Source organism: Thermobia domestica, chromosome 8, assembly GCF_964235325.1.
Source record: "Thermobia domestica chromosome 8, izTheDome1.hap1.1, whole genome shotgun sequence".
In the NCBI taxonomy this organism is placed as follows: Eukaryota; Metazoa; Arthropoda; class Insecta; order Zygentoma; family Lepismatidae; genus Thermobia; species Thermobia domestica.
Genome location: NC_137461.1, coordinates 25,097,819 through 25,120,250, shown reverse-complemented (window position 1 = coordinate 25,120,250; position 22,432 = coordinate 25,097,819). Strand labels below are relative to the sequence as shown.

The 22,432-nt window shown below is 35.1% G+C and overlaps 1 protein-coding gene across 1 annotated transcript; it reads right to left on the bottom strand.

The window, feature by feature from the left end:
* Positions 1-2,620: 2,620 nt before the first annotated feature.
* On the bottom strand, positions 2,621-21,591 carry LOC145691589 (uncharacterized). The gene is made up of 4 exons (XM_081766995.1): positions 21,498-21,591; positions 15,558-15,627; positions 7,653-7,732; positions 2,621-3,182 (listed from the first exon to the last, which is right to left on the bottom strand). Exons 1-4 carry the CDS (start codon positions 21,549-21,551, stop codon positions 2,727-2,729), a joined length of 660 nt encoding a protein of 219 aa, XP_081623121.1. The 5' UTR covers positions 21,552-21,591; the 3' UTR covers positions 2,621-2,726.
* Between the last annotated feature and the right edge of the window lie 841 nt (positions 21,592-22,432).

Below are 22,432 nucleotides of genomic sequence, written 5' to 3'. Positions count from 1 at the left end.
GATGAGAGGTGTTACCACGTCCCATTCCTTGATATGAATGTGTCCAAATGAAGCTCTGGACAAGCAGCAGAGGATGCAAGTACCAAGGATGTTTTAAAATAGAGGACCTGCCCATGCGTATCTTCAACATATGAACTCAATGAAGCCAAAAATCAACCGAGCATCGTCTGATCCGTCGCGTCTGATTGACTACTTTTGTTTCCGCCATGATTGTTGGCTCAAAAGATTGCAATCTTAGTGGCGCGGAGTAGGCAGAGTAGGTGTGGCGAAGCTGTGACGTCTGGCTTCATGATCTTGTTGTATGGGCAAATCCTCTATTTTTTAACATCCTTGGCAAGTACTTACAATATAATCGGTAGTGGTGCTGTAGTCATTATTCTTCTTCATTGTGTGCAATGCTGCCAACCCGTGAGGAAAATCTCATCTTGTGAGATATTTTTTGACATTAATTTTTCAAACTGACACACAATCATAGTCATACGTCTTGCAAATCAAATCAGAAAAATAAACACACTGCTGGACAAGAGTGCACTTATTTAATATAAAAACACATTTACACGTGACGTTTCGATAATCTAGCCAAGATGCTCATCAGACGCACACTGAGTGATACAAAAAAACTACCCAAGTATCCTGCGAAAACGAACTAAGCGCCACTTTCATACTTTTAAGAAAATTACGTATAAAGGTTGATGTCCAGCATTAATGTAGCCGTAATCAAAAGTGAAATTATGTTTCTTTTTTTTTTTTTTTTTTGGAAAGGTGTTGGTTTTCCTCTCTTTTCGATTGTGCAAAACGTTCTAATGCTTATCAGGAACCAATCGTCGGATCTACGTGGATTTTCAAACTTTGGCGCTTAGTTCATTTTTGCATAACACGGTACATATACACCATTAATCTCCCTATCCCTAAGCAAGGGGTCTAAGTATATAGAATAGGTAGCAGAACGTTGTTGGACATGGTCAAAAGCAAAGGGAGGAAAAGAGAAAAAAGAGATCAGAAAGGTGTCATTTATTGTATAAATTGTAAGGATTGTGATGTGAAATATATTGGGGATACGGGGAAATTATTGAAAGAAAGAATTAAACAACATAAAAGTGATGTAAAATATTGAAGAGAAACTAATGCAATCTTTAAACACGTAAAGAAAAAAGACATGATGTGAACTGGGAAGAATTATTGTGCTGGAAGGGGAAAAATGTTGTGGCCGAGAAAGTGGAAAAAAGCTTGGTGGATAGAAAAAGAAGGGGATATAAACTTAATGAATTGGACTAAAGGTATCAGCATTAATAAAGAATGGAGAAATATTATTGATAAATACAGAAAAATGTATTTGAATTAACGTATTCAATGCTTGTTTGCTAATTGTTGTTTCTTTCTGGTAGAATGCTATGTTTTCCCATTGGTCAGTTCAGATAGATTTCCACGCTTCTGATTGGCTGTTTGAATGGGCCAATGAGAGAGCAGATAGGGAGATTAAATGTGTATATATACTTGAGTAGTTTTTTGTATCACTCAATATACGTCTCATGACTTCATGGCTAGAAGATCGGAACGTCACGTAAATGTGTTTTTATATTAAATAAGTGCAGTCTTGTTCAGAGTGTGTTTATTTTTCTAATTTTTCAAATAAAGATAGGAATTTTCATGAAAATTGATAGCATATACGGGATTTTTCGTATGTTTATCTCATCAACACCAACAGAATTCTTTATGAGAGGGAAATAGACCAACAACGCTTGATTAATTGTGAAACCAATGTTAATTGTCACTTTTTTGTTATTTGAAAGTGCATGTTAGTGTAAAGGTAATTATCCAGGAACTTGTTAAACACCAAAAAAAAAAAAAAAAAAAGCAGTTGTACTCTGGAGTTGTATTCTGGAACGTAACTTGTACTCTGTAGTTTAAATAAAGAATCATCAACACGAGAAACTAAATTACAACACAAGAAACTGCAATTTTCTGAAACGTCCCACACGAAATAAATGGAGAATGAAGTTTCTTAAATTTCATTACGTTCAACAAAACATTTTAGCACAAAAACGCGATGAAAATACTAAATTTTGACAACAAAATATGGTTGTTTTCATCAACAACTTCAATAGTCTCTTTTAATTAAGGAAACTATTTATTAGAACTTTGTAATATCGGAATGTATGAATAATTCATTCAAATATCGAGAAAAGTAAGTAATATAAAGTACTTTCAATTTTCATATTTTATACATTTTAAATAATTTTGGAATTAGTATAGCGCGTGTGAAATTTAAGTGCAAAAAGGGAATTTCTACCTTTCAAGTTGGGATTTTATAAGGTTCCACATTGACATTACTGATTGTTGGTGATATTGAGTTTCCATTTGTTGTATAAGGAGTGGACCATGAGAGTAATCAGTGCTATTAAGAGTACTTTTATTTCTAAGTGCAACTTCGATTTTTCTTCCAAAACTCCGAGATATTAGTCAATACACTAAAGAAAAAAACATTAACTTACTCACTATTACATGCTTGGCTCCTTTCTTGAATTTTATTTTAAAAGAGTATGTGAAGTATTCATAAAAGTAAACATTAATACATTATAATTTATATATTGTTTTATATTCTGAACTTTACTTCGTTACATTTAAACTTTCTGTTTTCTTCGTCTACACCATTCTTATATTTCTTTAATATTCTACATATATTTTTGTTGCATTCGTTTATAATACGTATTTATTTCGTTTTTGCGTTACTCCTCTTCTTCGTCACTATTTTCTCCACTTCGTACTTGTTCTTCGTCATTATCTTCTGCACTTTCCTCATCTTCTTCGTCATTATCTTCTGCACTTCGTTCATCTTCATCGTCATTATCTTCTGCACTTCGTTCATCTTCTTCATCCTCTTTAACTCTTTCACCACATGTTCTATCCTTTCCCAATACCTTACCTTGCGGAATTTCTTCCTCGTCTGAAGAATCTGTTTCTGCAGATTCGGAACGTTTCGCGTGGTCGTCGTAAAGCTGACGTCTAGAACCAAATTTTTCTCCTTTTTTATAATTTATTTGAAAGTTGAATTCTCGATTTTTATTTCCGTTCAAACCATAGCGTTGAATGCGACGTTTTCTTATTTTTCTTATTACATTACCAACAAAAAGCCTCGGCCCAATTGCAGGGTTTCCTACGAAATATTCATTTTCTGCTTGAACCTGAAATTGAAAATAATAATTTTTTGTTCTTTTAAAATTATAAACACTTTTTATAATATTATCTTATTCTTTATTGAAAAAGATATAGGAAAAGTTTAAAAATATAATTTCTCACAATGAAATTTATTACAACTATAAGAATTTATACTTCACCAAAATGTTTATTTTAAAAAAATATGTCACATAAGACACGGGAATATGAACAAAACGAATATTCTAGTTTCAAAGAACTTAAACGGAAAGGCCTACGTCACCTGGGTGCTCTCACAGCTATAACGAAAACTATAAATACTGACAGTTTTCTAACTGTTCATTTTAGCCTTAATGTTAGTCTTACACTACGTCCTGACGCTCAACGATAATGATGTGGCCATCGTCACATTTCAGACTTTAGCTTTATTTGGGGCACATACATGGTTCTGCCATTTAGAATACATAGGATAGATAGAGTAGCCTACTTTTGTCTTTACGCTTCGACTGGAATACGAATTGAATAGTTAGTCTGACAAAGGGAAAGATGGTTTGTCGGAAATTTGATGTAAGTAGAAATGTTTTGCCCTTTTACAACTGTTTCAGAAAGATTCACACTGGAACAAAGTACAGTCTCTCTGGCTCTCAGGAAGTCTACCTGACAGGCAATTCTATTAATTTCATCACATACGTTTTTCATTCAAAAAGTAAATCATCATTATGTAATTTGTTATTTTTGTAAGGGAATTCAATATATTGCATTATTTCATTACTCCTACCGTATATATAGCTTATCGTACATACACACACATATGTATATATATATATACAGCGTGTATCAAAAAGAATCATCTGGTTTTAAACAATAATGTCTATTCTGTCTTTTCAAAGATGTGAGTGAACAACGTACTGCTGAAAAGAGGAACATCTCTAGTTGTACATGGTTTCCGTTAGGTAGCAGCAATGTGCTTGAGTGAACGCCCACTACGGTTCTGGTTAAAATGGTATCTGGACAACAGAAAGCGTTTTGTGTACTACGTTTTGCGGGTATTCCATCTCCAAGGTCACCTGACCTTATTGTATGTGATTATTTCTTGTGGGGGTTAATAAAAGACTCCGTTTATGTGCCTCCGTTACCAAGCAGATTGAATGAACTGCGACATCGCATAACGGCAGCAGTGGAAGCTGTAACTGAAGACATGCTAGCTGCAGTTTGGGACGAATTTGAATACCGCATGGACATATGCCGTGCATCTCACGGGGGGCACATTGAACACCTATGAACAGGTGCAATAAAAACTTTTTGAGTTTCACTGTCATGCAAAACAAAAACAATTTGTATATGTTTATTAGTTTCAGAAATACAGACTTGCCAAAGTGGATGAATCTTTTTGATACACCCTGTATATATATATATATATATATATATATATATATATATATATATATATATATATATATATATATATATATATATATATATATATATATATATATATATATATATATATATATATGTACGAGGTGCGCCAATAACTCAGTACATTTGAATTAAATTTTAAATTTTAAATGCCTTTAGGCATATGTGGCGTGTATGACGAATTTTCCTGGAAATGCTAAGTGTCTGTTCTCGGTAAATCCTTTTCCTTCAGACAATTGACTTAAAGTATTGGTTTTACAAAGCTCCGCTTTCTTTTAAGCCCGAAACTCAAACATGACATGAAATTTAGGAAAAGTATTGCTATTTTCACTGCTGGTTTTTCACTTTAGATAGTGTATATTCACAATGGTTGAGGGGGTGCACGTGCTCCGGTGCACATTTACGTTGTTAATTGCTTCCACTATGCCACCATTAGCCTTCTCATCACAAATTGCTCTTACATGTTTCTTTTAGTTGGTTAAGTTAAATTACCTTTATTATTTGTCTTGCCTTTTAAATAAATTCACCATTATACTACAATTAGTGTAGGAAATAAAATAGGTTATTTAATTATTCATTTATTTATTTAATTGAATATTAACACAGTGTTAGCCTACTCTTTCTATATTTCTAAAAATTCGTGACACATTGACATTTTAGATTATCCTAATCATTAACCTTTTTAAAAAAATATACGGGTAAAGTAAGTCTGAAAAAGAACGATCATGCCACAAGTACGAGTAAAATGAGCACCTTGGGCGAACATTTTCTGACTTCCGAGTAAACTGGAAAACACTGTGAAATGGTAGACAAACCAACTGTACCCGTTAGCTCTACGTTGCAATTGGCCGCTTTGCCAATCATTTTCCAACCAAAGCATTTACTAACGTGAAAACCTAGGAAAGAAGTAAACTTGTGGTTGAGAATGGATGGCCGCATAGGCGGCGATTAGGGGAGCAAAGGGGGCAGTTGCCCCCGCACTTTTTTAAGTTACCCATTAATGTATATAGTTTCATTTGGAAATGTAAAGATTTTGTATGTGTTACTGGTTCATAGAAAAAATGGTGCCATATAATATTTGGCGTTGCATGAATAAGTATTGGTTGTCTTCCCGTGGAGTAAAGAAAATTACAGGAATTGTGTTTTAATTGCCACAGAAAATAACCCCAAAAAATAACCTATTGGAGCACAATTCTAGCATACTTTCACTTCTTACAAGGGCTCGATATGTTAGTCAGCCGCTTTGAAAGTAATTGAGAGAACATTATTAAAAAAAAAAAAAAAAAAAGTATTTCACAAGTTATTCTTTAATTGAACAAAAATTGACAGTTCCTAAAATGTCTTTTCTTCTTTCTAAAGTAAAGAACATTGATTACAAAGAGCTTGATAAGAAACAAGCTTCTACCTTTTCCATTGCTTTGTAGTGTAATATAAGAGTGAAGTGTTGTGTTTAGAGGTGTACGGGTGTATATACAATTAAATTTAGTAAATTCAACATAATTCTAGGTTTTAAGGTTATTTTGTATAACTGAAGTGTGGATTGATTCTAAGTATTGTTCTGTTTTGATGTGTTCCAAGAAAGTGAAAACTGCACCTAATGGCAACGAACATGTTTCGAAAAGTTGCAAAAGCAAATATTTCTATAAATGTCGTAGCATATGCTTGTAGTATTTACTGCCTTTCATTTTCTAAGAGTAATAACATACATTTAATAGCATGTGTGGAATTAAATAGTAAGATTTCATTAATCCCCAGTTTCAATATAACTTTTGCAAAACAAGCATCATTATTCATTACTATGATTAATATTATCCTTTCTATTTATTTGTTTTGTAAATTCATTGTTAAATAATCGGATCACACAATTTTTCTGACAGAATTTTAAGATATTCATGAGCAACAAATCAAATCTCTTCTTACACTTTTGTTGTTTAAGAGTACAAAGGCAAGTGCCAACTGCGTTGCTCTTGTCAATTTACTTAATAAAATATGAAATACAATATACGGTATTTTAACTATAAAAGATAGTATCCTATTAGTTATACAAACTTTCGTCAAACAAAGTGTTAGAAACAACCATGAAAACTAATATTTATATACAAATATTCAGATCATGTCTTGCCCCCTCACTTTTAACGTCCAACCGCCGCCACTGGATGGCCGAATTTGTTGGGAAAATGACAGTATATTCTTGGTTAGCGAATATACACTTTAAATTACGTTGGATAAGTGACGTCAAATTTTAGGTTGTCCAAGATACACTTTAATCTATATTGGATAAATGACGGCAAATTGTTAGTTTGACAACATACACTTTAATCTACGTTGAATAAATGACGGCAAATTGATGGTTAGCTAACATACACTTTAAACTATGTTGGATAAATCACGGTAAATCGTTTGTTGGCCAAGATATACTTTAATCTACATTAGATAAATGACGCCAGATTGTTGATTGAGCAACATACCCTTAAACCTACGTTGAACCCAAGTATTTTTCAACTTTTATTTTACAATTCTCAACCATGTTGACCATTAGTCTACCTTGGGCCAACCAAATGTGACGCTAGCAAATTAGACCTTCTTTACGATATCACATTTGGATGATAAATTAATGGAAAACACAAAGAAAAGGCTATGAGAAAACAATACGTAAGAAAACAAAAAAATAAGAAACGGAGAGAAATTAACACGAATAGGGTAAATATCTACTAGTATACTTAGGTAAGCTGGCATTCAACCTGCAATAAGCCAGAACAAATAAAATATTTAAATCGATAATTACAGGAAACACACGAATCACATTTTCTGAAATCTTGGAATTATCTAAGGGGTATACGTAATTTCGTGTATACAAAAGTCAGATGTTGAAAGTATTATAACGGTGTAAACGGAACATTGAATTGTAGATTGAGTGAAAGAAAGATCTGCATCCTGGATTTAAATGCTTTCTTTCTTTAAATCACAAAACTACACAGAATGATCCTTTCTGCAATAAATGACTCATATCTACTTGTGACTGGTCGTGCTTTATGTGAAACTTTCTTACTCTCTTGAAAGAATTGATATATGAGACTTACTCTAGGTTGAATGAAAGTTTTCTGTGATCCATGCTGTTGTAAATATCCATCACGGTTTCCATGCGGTACATCAGAAAGTGCTATAGTTTAAACAAAAGATAATGTATTAGTTAATGGAATTTGTAGCTACTTTTATAATGATTTATATATGTATAGCTAGTTATAATGTTTGTTTATCTACGAAGAGGATAGCTTTTAGACATATTTAACTTATATATACTGATTTGTGTATTTGAATGAAAGTTAAATAATACAACACACAGAATGATTCAAGAAACAAATCTCATGCCAAAAGAGCAGTAAATAAGAACAATATAAAGAAAAAAGCCTTTCTTGTCCATTTAGCAACATTTTGTTTTACCCATTCTAACTTTCGTATTTATAACTCTTTTCTTATGAGTACCATAAATATACATTTCCCGATTATGCTCATAGTAACAGTATTAAAAGTATCTTGCAGAATCATTATCAAATTATATTTCCACAAGACAGTTATAGATATGCGACAATCATTTTGGACATGACTGTACATGACTTCAGACAAAGGCGAATCAATTAGAAATGGAACGTACGGACATGAGAAGACGTGAACTGGCAGTGATAAGAGTGACAAGTTCAGCCATCTATTCGTGTCGTGACATATATGTATGTACCCGACAAGGTAGCAATGTAAATTCTGTACAAGACAACACATTGCATTGTATCTACAATAGTTGCAACAGTTGATATTTGCGTTCGAGATGTAATCCAGAACGAGAAAGATAAAGTAACAGAAGATATTGTGTAGTGATGGAAATGGACGAATCCCGGCAGTTTATTGCCAGAGGTCTGTCACACGTGATTGCAAGAAACAAGACGTTGCGTATTGTGACGTCAGCGTGACCAAGACACCGAATGGGTTTGTTTTCCAAAATACCAAACAGTTGAATGTAAGGGATGAGACCGGCGGTGTCAGGCAGAGGGCTATGAACCCTTTTAGTATTGTTGCTAAGTTTTGTTACCATGGCATAGTATCGTCTTTGAACGCTTATTTAGATTCTATAACAGGTATTTAAGCCGGGTTTTTTATTGGTCAAATCAAGAATAGACCAAAGAACACCTCAGATGCGTCTTGGAAGCGGATGGTCAGCTTGGAGGCGCCTAATGGAGCGGAAGAGCTTGACTTTTTGTTTCTTAAAGCAAATTTCAAAAAAAAAAAAAAAAAAAAAAAAACACGCCTTTAGTTTTCAAGATATCAGACTGAAACTTTCTATACGGATTGTTAGTACCTTTAGGTATTTCGCATTTTTTTTTTTTTTTTTTTTTTTTTTAGATTCCTACGTGAAACCGTGAAAGGGGCGCAAGTGTTCCAAGGAGGTAATTTTTTCAGAAAAAAAAAACGGTTTTCCCCGATTTTTCCGATTCAGGTGTATAATACGGACATGTGAGTGGTAAGGAGATTTCGTATTGCGTCAACATTGTTTCAAGTGGATGAGTATTCTGAACCTCAGTCAACACCGTCTGCGAGGAAAGATGGTGGTTGATGACTGTCAACTACAGCAGACTGCGACCGCTACATTGTGAAAGAGGCAAAAGGGGACCGACGTCAAACAGTGGAAGCAATTGCAGACGCATCGAATAGAGCTGCAATTTGCCCAATGTCACGTTTGACATATTCCAGAATAATATTGTGCCAATTCACACAGCTGAAGTTTTCTCGGCATGGTTTGAGGAATATTGAGATGAAGTTGAACACCTGCCGTGGGCCTTCCAATGCTCGGGCCTGAACATATGATAGACGATATGTGATAAGTTTTGAAGACATGAGTCCAGATTCCAAATTTGAATCATGAATTCTTATGCACACAGTGCATTTCATTTTTCCAGCTAGATAACATGTTTACTTGATAACGGAACAGATTATCTAAATTTTCCTTGAAAGGAAATTAATCGTCGTCTTCTGTTTATGGTTGCACCATATTGAGGGCAAGGTGGTTCAGTGTTGGAGCACTTAGCTTCGGTGTGTGGGTTCTCTGGTTCGATCCCCCTCCCACGTAAGTTTGAGGTGGACAACATCGTGTCCGTTGGTTTTCTTGGGAGTACTCCCTTTCCTCCCACTTTCTCATTCCACCATTTCTTCCATAATTATTCACTTGCTTTAATCGTTGTCTGTTAAAGTATTACTTTTCATATTAGTATTAGCATAAATATATAATTTTCTAGTATTCATATCTATGCTGTTCAAAAACTAATCGTGCATTTTGTTAAATTTCGATACACTTATTTATGAACTACACTTAGTCCAATAAATAATAAGCATAAAATGTATCCTGGGATGCCAAGGCATGTGAGGCGCTTAATCCATAAAAAATTTAAGTTTTCTGTTGGTCATTTGGATATATTTCATATTTAAGATCTCTACCTGAAGCTCCTTTCAGTACTGATTCAACTCCAGATGTTGTAAATAACTTATAACGAAGAAAACAGTACTGACTTTTCCACGTATTTAAATGGAGCTTATAAATTTTGCATCTTTTTCTCACCGGCTTTGGTAAATGAACTTGAATCGTGTACTCTCAACGGTCCATATGAACATTTGTACAGATAAGAAAAATACGAGTGGTGATCAGAAAGTAAGGTTACAAACCCTGCAGTAAAACGTGTACATATTAGTTCACACAACCAGTACAGCCAACAGATGGTGCATAGATTAGATTGTTTTTCTACATAGTCCCCATATGGATTGAGGTACTTGCATTGTGGGATGAGTTTGAAGATTCCATCCCGGTAAAAATTCTGTCCTTGCGTATGTTCAAGCCATGTTGTCACGAACTGTTCAATGTGACGAACGCTTCCGAACGACACTCCCAATACAGTCATCAGGTGACGTAACGTGTTCTTTCTGTTGTCGTGAATCAGCTATTCCACGCGAGCTGTGCTCAAATCTGTTGATGCCGTGCTAGGGCGGCCTCTGTGCTCCTCGTCGGTGACGTTTTCTGTACCAGCTGCAAACTCTCGACACCATTTTGCGACATGCGGACAAGACATTACAGTCTCTTCGTAAACCTTTACCACCTGCCGGTGAATCAACCGCTTTTACATATTTGGCCCACAGAAATCTAATAACTGAGCAGACTTCTTCGCGAGACCAGATATTCAAACGAACTCTCGAAATGAGTGTTTATGTACAACTAGCGCCGTACGTAGCAGGTGGCTGAAACTCTGCACAGTTGCCAACTCCATGTACACTATAACCAATAACCGTGAAAATAAGTGCCTCCTACCATGAAAAATATACGGTTTACTGTTTTTCTAAAATAATGGTAGGAGACCGTTTTCCTGTTAGATACTTGTGTCGGGCATGCGCATTGGAGAGAAAAAGCACATGTTCGAAGCGAGGATTGATAGCGCGTAGGTTCGGATGTGTTGTACTTTATTTTGTTTTGTTTCTTTCTTTTGTTTGTTTAGTGTGTGGTTTTCTGGTGTGATATACACAATATTACTGTTGAAGATATCCTGGAAATTCAACATTAAGCAAGAAGGTAATGTATGGGAAAGCACCATGTTAATATGTGAACTTTGTTTGGTGACAAACAAAACTTTAGTGTCTATCGTGGCAAGCAGATCGCTCCAAAGTGCAACGAAACCAAGAAGCTGCTGGATGTATAAACTAAAGTTCATATGATAATGTAGCCAACTACAAGTGCTGGTAAAGCTAGAATTAGAATCACAATGTTGAAATACTTTTTTAAAAAAAATAGGAAAAATGCTTCGTAGTTTATCGTACTTAGTACAGCATTACATAAATTGTGTTGCATCAATTGGAATTTTTAATGTTACAGAAATAAAGTATATTGTCACTCATGTGAGCCCGAAAGAGGGGCAGATGGTCTCTTCCCTAGCTAATGAAAACGTATTAAATTTCTTAACACAACTAAAATAATACCAAATGTAATAGGGTATATAGTAGCCAGGGAGATGAGTTCCCTAGAAAATTTTCATCGGGCGCCCATGCTGTCACTATTTTTCTGGAAAAATGAATTGTTAGATTTGAAACATATTTCTGTAAATGTTGTTTGTATCTTTAGTTTTGTTCTGAGTACCTATAATCTGTTCTGGTATCTTGTTAATACATTTGAGCGTTTAATAAATGCAAAAGTTCGATACTCTGGAAATTCGGTGACTTTTTTAGCTTTGATGCTGCTGTTACATAATTATGCAAACACGTGTTTATTAATTTGGGATAGCGGACACTGGATATTGTAGGCAGTGTTGTGAGACGTCATATGGTTTTACACTTGCTTTGTCATACTTCTGGTCATTCTCAGCTATGTTGGCGGGTGCCTGCTTGGTTATCTGAAACCGTAATAATGCGACTATCTAATGAATCGCTGATTGCAATATTTGAGGTCTATTAGTCTAGTGGTACTCATAGCGAAAATACATGCAATAAAGCTAGTCTTAACACTGCAACAGAATATCAATTTATGAATATCTTAAAAAGGACATGGATGTTTGTTCCAACTACATCTTCAAAGCGTGCGGAAACTCAGCTATAAAATTCAAGTAGTTTTTTTTTGTATGTAATATCGAACCCCTCTTCTGGTGTCCTGTTCAATACATGTCAAAATTGGTAATTTTGAAAAGAAAAAGCAATGTATGTGCAAGATGATATCAGAACAAGCGTTCGATATTACAAACTAAGAATTAATTTCAACTTTTATTCTTATGGATATTATGCACGTCGTAGGTGCAACGCTTCTTTAGTTAACTTTTATGTTTTCTTTAGTTAAGTAGTCTTTAACACCAATGGAACAGTGTGCACTCAAGTTGCATCCATTCAGCAAAAATTACTGCTAGCCAATTTGGGTACTGATACAGTTTCCAGCAATTCGATGAAAATTGGGTATATATATGACGCCCAGCAAGAATTCCTTCTGGATTTAGCAAGAGCGCATGCTGGACCGGCAAGGACCTCTAGATAGGGAATCGGTGTGAGAATTACCGTAAATCTTCTACGGTAATAACACACCTGTGCTTTGTTTAAAGAAACGACCCCTAAATATTACGGTAAATTACCGTAAAATATACGTTGCCAAATTTGTTTCTAAACACGGTCAATATTATTTTGGTTCTAAATATACGATGTGCCGTTTTTATGAAAAAACAGTGGTCCCTAAAATTTGGGGTGATCGGTTGGCAGCGAGAGTTGACGGTAATTGGCCAGTAAATTTAAGGCGAAATTTTTTACAGAGTATTACAATTACTGCACACTCCCGATTCCTCTATAATACAAGAAACTCCAAACATATCGGCCTTGTAATCTTAGTTTCTGACCCTCCCTCGCACATTCTTATGAATGACATCTAAACAAGGATGAAAAAACATAATGTCACTTTTTGACCATTTTCTGATTTTTCACTTTAGTTGTTAATCGCACAATATAATGGACCTATATGCTGAAAGGTCCACTAAAAATTCCCTGTTTTAGCAGTATATATTTCGTCTTCATCAGAACTGAAAATAGTTTAAATTAAATTCAGAAGGTTCTAGTTTGCTTTCCTGTACAAAAGTACATATTAATGTGTATGTTCTACCATCCTCGTAGAGTAATATGATAGAAGTACCATATGGGAATTGGGTAGGGTTAGAAATATTATTTACAATTTCCAAAACGATGCAAAAATTAAATGCTTTATAAATACTTTCTCTTCAACCTTAACCCTTTACTGTAAAAACTCTTTTTTAACAAATAAAAAAATCAAGTTACCACCCGCTGCACCATAACTTGATTGGTGGATTTTTTTTACATTATTCAACCAATTTCTCTATATGAGACGGAACCTCTTGCTCAAAGCAAATGTCTTTTATTTTAATTTGAACCAGGCCCGTATCTACGGGGAAGACGAGGGCCGAGCCTCCGAATACTTTTACTGCCTCCCTAAAATTTTCACGGTAGGATTACAAATGAATTATAAATGGTGATGAATTATAATATGGTCGGATCGGATCCTCTTAACTTCCACCGAGCCCCCTAAAGTTCGCGGCTGTCTATGAATCTGGTTTGAACCAAAGAACGGGCGTATAGATACTCTCGTCATTGGAATATGATATCTTCAATTGAGGCGTTCGGAAGCTGAACCAATTAACTTCATTTTTTGTTGCTTTTTAGTTTTAGACATGTTTGACTTGGAAAAGATGCATTTTTTCAGAGGCAAAATCGATTAACTCCATAATTTATGAACTTGTAAACATTCCGTTCACTCTCATTTGAATACATTCCGACTCATGCAGAGTTGTTTTGACGTATGATTACCGTCATACTAAAAGCGTGACTACTGCAGGAAACATATGTTTAGTCAAACTCATTAGTATGACAGTAATCAATACTCTGCCTAAGGCCCATTGTATGTAAGGTTTTAAAATGTTTACTACTAAAATATCTCGTTTGATGGAGTTAATCGGTTTGACCTCTGAAGGGCTTAAATATAAAATCTTACCTATTTTTTTACCAACTTATCCGAATACTGTTTGATAGTGTCAACCACCTCAGCTGATGTAGTAACTTGTACGCACTCTTTTGGTTCACGTGGTGGAGTTCGATTCCCGATTGAAGAGACTTGAACGAATCGCTGTGGTTCGGATTACACCTTAAACTGTCTCATATAGCATCGGTACTTACATCGGTACTTATAAGGGACGCTAAATTTCAACAAGCAATAACGTTTAAGTTTCATTAACAGGTTGACTGCCAAGGGATTATCATGAACATTGCTCCGAGGACACATTATTTTTTTTTACATTAACAGTTGTTTGACAATTGCAAAAAATGCAAACTTTGGTTCATTACGTAATTATGCCCGAGTACCATTTTAGGTACTCATGGCAAAACAGGTAAGAACTTGCTTTCTTCCCATGAGTACGAAATTTGGTACTTCGGCAACGTCATCAAGTTGCATATTCAACCAAAAATGGATCTCATTGAGACACGACGGGGGAATTTGTCCCTCCCACCTGGAAATAAAAATACTGCTGATTTTATACAATTTTCCTTTCGATGTGAGGATTCTATACAATACTACATACTTTACAGGGTTTTTTTGTCTCGCTGGGTGATAATATACAGGCGTCCATAAACCAAAGACTGAATTTTTGGCTAGTATTGAGTGCCAGATTTCCCAAAGATGGTGCTCAGGCATAAGTACGTCATAAACTTGCATATCTCACCAAAGTCTGTATTTTTTTACAATTGGGGTCAAACAAAACTGATAATATAAACAGAAAATCATGATTGCTTTTCCAATAAAATACTGGCAGAAATCCACATTATAAACCTCAATTCCAAAAGTAATAAACGGACAGAAAACTCTCATTTCTATAATAGAATAACTTTGTTAAAAGTAAAGATATTTGAACCCTAAAGCTACCGTTTAAAATATATTTACTCTGTCCTTATACATGATTGACGTACAATTGAGTACTGATATGGACCCACGTGAACGAAAGTAAAACAGGTGGCAAGTATCAAGCTTGGTACTCACTGCAACCGTGGCAAGTAATCTGGGGCTGAGAGGTAAAGTAGCATAAGTCATAAAATATTAATTTCACAGAAGCGAAAAAGTGTTTTCAAGACAATATTTTGTTGAATTGCGTCGATTCTATATTGACAGAAAAAATTCACTTCCTGCGTTCCACTTGTCCACATCTCAAAACGTTCCCAGTGACCCTCGTACTAATGTAAGTAAGAAAATTATTATAACCCTGTTTCAGCCAAAAAGTGACTTGGCATAGTTTACCTCTCAGCCCCAGTAACATGAGAACCATCATTACGGATATTCATGGCAGTCAACCTGTTAAATTAAACAAAAATGACATACATTAAAACCAAATCAACGCATAAAAAAGACATAAAACATATCTACTTACATCTGTCATAATTTAAAGATGCAGGCGAGAGAAGATAGACATTGTATCTTTGCTCTTGTGAAGCGGAGACCTAGAATGTATATAATATACTCTTAATGATAATCATGAATAACACAGAGTTTTAAGCAGATCCAACAATCTGCAGATTATTCTATCATGATCATTAGATCAAAAGTGTCAACGTAGATCACTCTGTGAAAACTTAACTTCAGAGACAGGTGGAAGATGGACCATTGTCAAGTACGCAAACTGTCTTAATTGTGAATTAAGAATATTGACATCAGTGGCGGCCGGTGAATTGTAATCTCGGGTGTTGCAGTACGAACAAACGAGAACAGAAGATAGAAACTACACAACATAACTTTAGATGCAAATACTATGTGACATTTGAAAATAAAGTAACATTCTGTTAAAGAAAACAAAAGAATTAAAACATTTTATTCAATTATTCATATTTTCAAAATAGAAAACACACATCGATCCAGAGTTTTCGACAGATGCATAACATTATTGATCATGGATTCGTAGGTCACGATTTACATTTGCATCTTCCAAGTTTTAAAGTTAAGCAGATGCTAGGACTAAATCAGTTTCCATGAGACCTAAGATACTGTTATCCATCTTCTATTGCCATTCATCTGGATTTAGAAAGATATACTGAAGTATCATCTAGTGAACGATATGCAGATTGGATCTGAGAATGTGGAAATGCGAAGCATTCTCAGTTGGGGGAAGTTTCTCTGGAGACAGTTGTGATTGGTGTACCTGGTAATCTCATAATATATTCAAAGCCACAAAGTGTTTATACGTGTGGATGCCCACTCTCGATAGACGCTGCAACCACTTCTTCTTTGCTAGAGTTATCTGGGATAATCTGAAGAATAAGAGTCTTGTTTCGTTGGAATTTGTTATTTTTCGAAACACTAGCCTTTCCAATTTCAAAGGGAACATATATGGCATTACAGCCATTGAAAGCATGAATTTTGAGCAGCTAGATAATTATATCTTCAGTTACAGAGTTTCGAATGTTGCACACACCGAAAAGCAAATGAATATTACTTTGAGTAGAATTTATCTTTCTTTGTCAATACTCATATATGTCAGACATATTGAGTTGATAACGGTATGTAAGTAACACCTAAATGTCTGTATCATCAGCAACTACGGCAACACTGGAATAGAAGTCTAATGAACAATACTCAATAACATAACATACTATCGCATATGCTGCCTCACTCTCACCCTGATGAATATCGTGCCCGTCTACATTGAGGAAATAGGAAAGAATAAACATCTATTCTTGGAATTATCTATTCTTGCAATTAGAAAGCAAAACGTCTAGTTTTGTATTGATGCAATTGCTAACATCGAGTATTGCACAACATCATAGTAACAACAGCATAGTAACATCAGCACAACAGTGTTTCATTCGTCGAAGGTACTCATGATCTTTGGTAAGTTAATCATTATAGTCATCAAAGACGATCAATACAATTCCAGAGCAATGATGTAACATTTGTATTGGTGACTCACTTCCATAAACTTAAATATGTTTCCATCGAACTCTGTGCAGCAATGTGCCTCCATCTGGAACGTAAACATTACCACTGCCAAGGACTGGGTTCACTGGAAGTAATTTTTGTCATTAGTACTCCCAATCTTGACCTATTTTGTTTCCCCATAAATGTATTTGAAGAAATACATTGAGAAAGGCGATAGGTCACAGCAAAAGTAATGTTCAATATCTTCCGTTCCGTGGTTATCAGACTATTGAACAAGTTAATCCTTTCTTTGCCAACCCTCAGTGCATTTTACGTATGCATCAACAGATGTACAAGATTTCTTTTCTTGTTAGATAGAGAACATTATCTAATTCGGAGGTAAGAGAAATTTATCTAATTGCAGCTATATCATGAACCCTACTGATTCAGTGTTATCACAGTTAACGGACGACTTTAGACCCGCTGATGGTCCAGAGGCAACGTTTCTTCATTCTTGATTGTCGTCGTCAAATGGATCGTGACTTTCAGTCCAGACTATTTTGCCATATGGTCATGGTCACGTTGGGAACGAGAATACCCCAATCCCATATTCTGTTCGGACAACACGTGACATGCACCAGTCATATTAGTCACTGCGTCATCCACAGCTGGGCACTTGTGCGTGCTTTGAACCTATGGACACAGTTTGATTCCGTGATACTATGTCCACTTGTTAGTCCACTCCTTCCTTTGATGATTGTCATTAAGCATTGTCCAGTGTTGAAGTCTGTCCATAAACCACTCCAAAGCTCCCGGATCAGCGAATATCATTGAATCTTTTGACTGTCAACTGATTGTGAAGCTATAAATGGTTTTCCTGCATCAGATTCAAATATGTAGGTAGAATTGATTCAATTTAGCATAATGGTTATGATCTGTGGCAGAGAACTGCTTAAGCATACGTGATGTTGCCAAAAGATGTGGAGATTCTAGACAGTGGTTCGTTCAGTTCTGATATTTTCATTTTCTTAGCTTAGTTGGTACACTGAAGCCAAAACTTAGCTCTTCTGGATGAAACAGACAAACTTGACATAAGTGCATTGAATGCCTCAATTACTTCATATAGGCCTATATAAGTGCTTTCGCATTCGTCTTAAATGGTGTTTTCCTTGGACCCGATCAAGATATATAATGAAGAAAGGTGTATAACACCTTCATCTGTTAGGCACTTTAAGTGGATTGATATGTATGTGGATGGAGAAAGAGAAATGGATATATCCATGAGTAGAGAGACTGGCAAGGATGCAGTTTATGATTTATTGGAAGTTGGAATATCGGTGTTGGAATCTACGTATGTTCAAATATTTCTTTAGGGTTGTTTTGAACGTAGAGTTACATCTGAAGTTACAGTATCACGTTGATGGAATCAAGAATATTACAAATCAGTGTTTTCACCTGCGTACGTTCTGTATGCCTGTATATACATCACACACCCGGTGGAAGAGTGTTATAAGTCAAAAAATGGTAATTTTGAATTTTCATTGTCATTGGATAGATTGAAGTTAGCTCTATCTGGTGTTTTTTTTTTTTCATAAAAGTAACTAGAAAAATAACCCCTATATAGCAGAAATACTAGTATTCCAAGCAACGATTTTGATAGGATAACCAACTTAAAATTCATGTTCCCACAAATGTGTATTTTTGACTTGTAACAGTCTTCCACCCGGTGTGCGATATGTTTGTAATAATGTGTATTTTATGAATATATAAAGTGTAGGAATGCCATAGTGTGACCTAAAATCATTCATACAAAGAAGGACATTCAGTAGTAGTCCATATTGTAAATATCAAAACTTCCAAATAATGTACAGTGCATAGTTGAGTACATAGTTTAGGAGACTTGCTACAATTGAAAACGCTATATTTTCAAGTATTAACATTTTTTAACGTTAAATGTTCCTTTTCCTTAAATGCTTGCAATATTCACGAATCTCGTAGCTCCTGACATATATTGTAGGTTTCCCAATTGGCCACTGGTTCATTCACAGTTTAGGTTTTAGGATGGAATTTCAAGTTGTACATCTTTGAAAGATGAAATATTATTATACCGTCATTAGTTTACGATTAAATTATGGATTTTGAGTTTAGGTAATTTCCGTGATTTTTAAATCATAAATGTACAATTTTATTCAAGATGTTTTCGATGGAGATATTCTATTTACTGAACACACTAAATAGCATGAAATAACTCTATTTTGAACTTTTTACGAAATGTGTTTAGGTCAAAGATGGCACGCCCACACTTTCAACTACATCCCTATTTTCAAAGTTTACACAGAGCTAAAGTCAACCTGCCAGGTTTTATCTGGGCAATACGCTATCAGCAGGTTGTATCTTCTGTCATCTTCCTGTTTTCTAGACCGGATTTTTCTAACCCTTAACCTGACAGAGTCAGATTTAAACGTCATGCTGTAAGTATTTAAATCAGACTTAAATAATGTTTTCCATTGCCATTGCCAGCTTTGCTTTAGTATATGTAAATTTGTTGAAACTCTTCGCTGAGCAAAACACTACGTTTATTTTAAAAATTATTAACGTGTAACAGTTTTGCCAATGATCGACTTTGGCTGATGAAGTCAAAGAGGATAGTTGACGAAAGTGTTACAATAAGTGTATTCTTTGCTCAACGAGTAGTTTAACCATATTTAAATGTTCTATTGAAGTTTTTGCTGCATGAACATTTTCAAAAATGCACAAAAAATTACCTAACAATTATTTTGAATTTAATTATTCTGAGTTTGTCATTTGATCCCCTACACTTCACATGTTCTGGTCGTCATATAATTTAAAACTCCTCGCCACCATATCTTGTCATATGAATCCAACAATGGATTAGTTCAGGTAGCTCCATCAAGGGTTTGATGATGCCTGTTAACCCTTTTAAGATTTTTGGTAACTTTTGTTACCATGGCGTAGCATTGTCTTTGATCGTTTATTTAGGTTCTATAACAGGTAATTAATCCGATTTGTTTTATTGGTCAAGGCAAGGATGGATAAAAGAACACTCCAGATTGGTTTCAGAACCGAATGGTCAATTTGGCAGCTCCAAGTGGGGGACGGAGTGACGTGACTTATTGCTTTTTTCTTTAGGCAAATTTCAAACATTGTTCACCCCTTTAGTTTTCAAGATATCAAATTGAAACTTTGCATACCGATTATGTGTACTTTTGGTTATTTCCCAAACTTTTTCTGAGATCCCTACGTGAAACTGGGCCGGGATCGAGCGGCGCAAATTTTCCGAGGGGGTGATTCTTTCACAAAAAATTCCGGCTTTTCCCGATTTATCTGATTCAGGTGTATGATATAGATATGTGACTGGTACCGTTAGAACGGGCTTTGTGTACTGCAAAAAATTACGTTTGAACTATGGCTCTATGCCAAATAGTAATGACGCAATAGTTTTTATAATATATATATGTGCATGTGTATGTGTATATATTTATCTATAGAACCTAAGTTCAGACTTTCAACAATTATTTCCGCCCTCTGTTTTCAAGGTACAAGGTTAATATTTTGCACACGTATTACGTCTATAGCAACGTATTTTTTTTAAAAAAATTACATCCCTACGTCAACCCAGGACCGGGTCAGAGGGCCAAGTATCTTGGCGAGACTTAAAAAATATCCCTGTTTTTCCAGAATATTCCGGTCCAGGTGTATGATATGGACATCTGAGAGATACTGTTGGAAAGAGCTCGTTATACTGAAGAAACATGACTCTACATCAAATAGTAATGATTCAGTACATTTTTGAAGTATATATATGAAAAATGGGCCACTTTCAGACTTCCAGAAATTTCTTGCAACCTTAGTTTTCAAGATATAAGATTGAATTTTTGTACACGTATTATGTACATAACAACGTATTTTCTTCAAAAATCTCAGATCCCTACGTGAGCTCAGTCCCGGGCCAGAAGAGCGAAGAAAGTCGAAAAAAATTCGGAAAATCTTTCGGTTTTTCCTGATTTTCCGACAAGCGAGTAGTATTGTTGGAAAATATGCATATCCTTTAAAAAAAACAGGTATAAACCATTATCCTACGATAAATAGTAAGGAAGCAGTAGCTATTTGAGTGAAAGTCTAAAATTTACCTCAAAAAGTGGAAATCCTAAAAGGGTTAAACACCAAACATAATGCATCTAACTCTGCGGGCAAGAATTGAATATTAGCTTCTACAGTATATGTAAAAAGAAATTGTATAGCAAATAAACCATCTTAAAATTTTGTAAACATGAACGGAAATAATTCAAATGACTTTCCCTATCAGAGATATTTATATAATTGAAATAAAAGGAATTTTTAAAATAAGCCATGTAAAATAATTTCTTAAAGATAATTATATTCAGAATATTATCTTGAGTAACATTACCGGTATGCTAACATAGCAAACAATACTTACCAGTTGAAAATATAGATAAACTCCTAGAGAAATAAGGGTACGTTGGAGTTTCATTTTATCCCAACGAAGGACTGTAAGAAGTGGTCCAGAAAGAAATGATATAATCGCTTTAAGAAAATTGTTGTGACATTCGAAATTCATCAACAGAATGATGACATAAGACTAAGGTAAATGAGGTGTGTAATGTACGTATTCATGATGGTTTGTAATGTTCTGTTTACAATTGTGACTTCATTATCAACACCGCCAGAACAATCAAGTGGACAGAAACAACTCTCAGATGTGGCACATCTCACTCGTCCAGAACAACTCAAGATTAACGAGTATTGATATGCTGATGGTGGGTTGGGAGGTTCAATCGGAACGTCAGCGAGGATATTTATCTCCGTCACTAAAACAGCAATAGCCAACACGTGTTTGCTCATGCAAACAAGACAACAATGAACAAAAACTTTACTTTTAAACATATAGAATAGTCTATGGGCCAGACAAGATTTGAGTATAATTTGGGCGTACCAGATTTCCTTCAAACCACAACTATGTTGGTACCTGTGGACCACGGGAAACTATGATGGGTGTCTCGGAACGGTAGCTTTTCAAGATGGCGTCGAATCAAAGATGGTGCCCAAGTCGATTTATAAACGTGGCAATACCTCAGCTCCTAATTATAGAATTTTAACGCTCTTTCTTTTAACGATAGTTAATTAGATTTGCAGGAAATATTGTCCTCATCATTTTTGCCGTGTCTTTGACAATATGTGAGGAAAATAACAAAAAATGAATTTCAAAGTGCTTTAAGTTTCGTTGGACGAAAGAAAAGAGAAATTAATTAGCTTTCGCTTGATGTATTTGTGAACATCCAATCTGAAATTTTTACTTTGAGTTCTAAGTCGGCATTGCAAGTCTGGAAATCAGAGTTCTTGGACAGGAATTAA

Coding starts and splice junctions, on each gene's coding strand:
- LOC145691589 (XM_081766995.1), bottom strand. CDS start 21,551: ATGAAACTCCAACGTACCCTTATTTCTCTAGGAGTTTATCTATATTTT. Junction 7,733..15,557: donor ATCTTTAAATTATGACAGAT/GTAAGTAGATAT, acceptor TTTAAACTATAG/CACTTTCTGATGTACCGCAT. Junction 3,183..7,652: donor AAACTTTCATTCAACCTAGA/GTAAGTCTCATA, acceptor TTTCAATTTCAG/GTTCAAGCAGAAAATGAATA.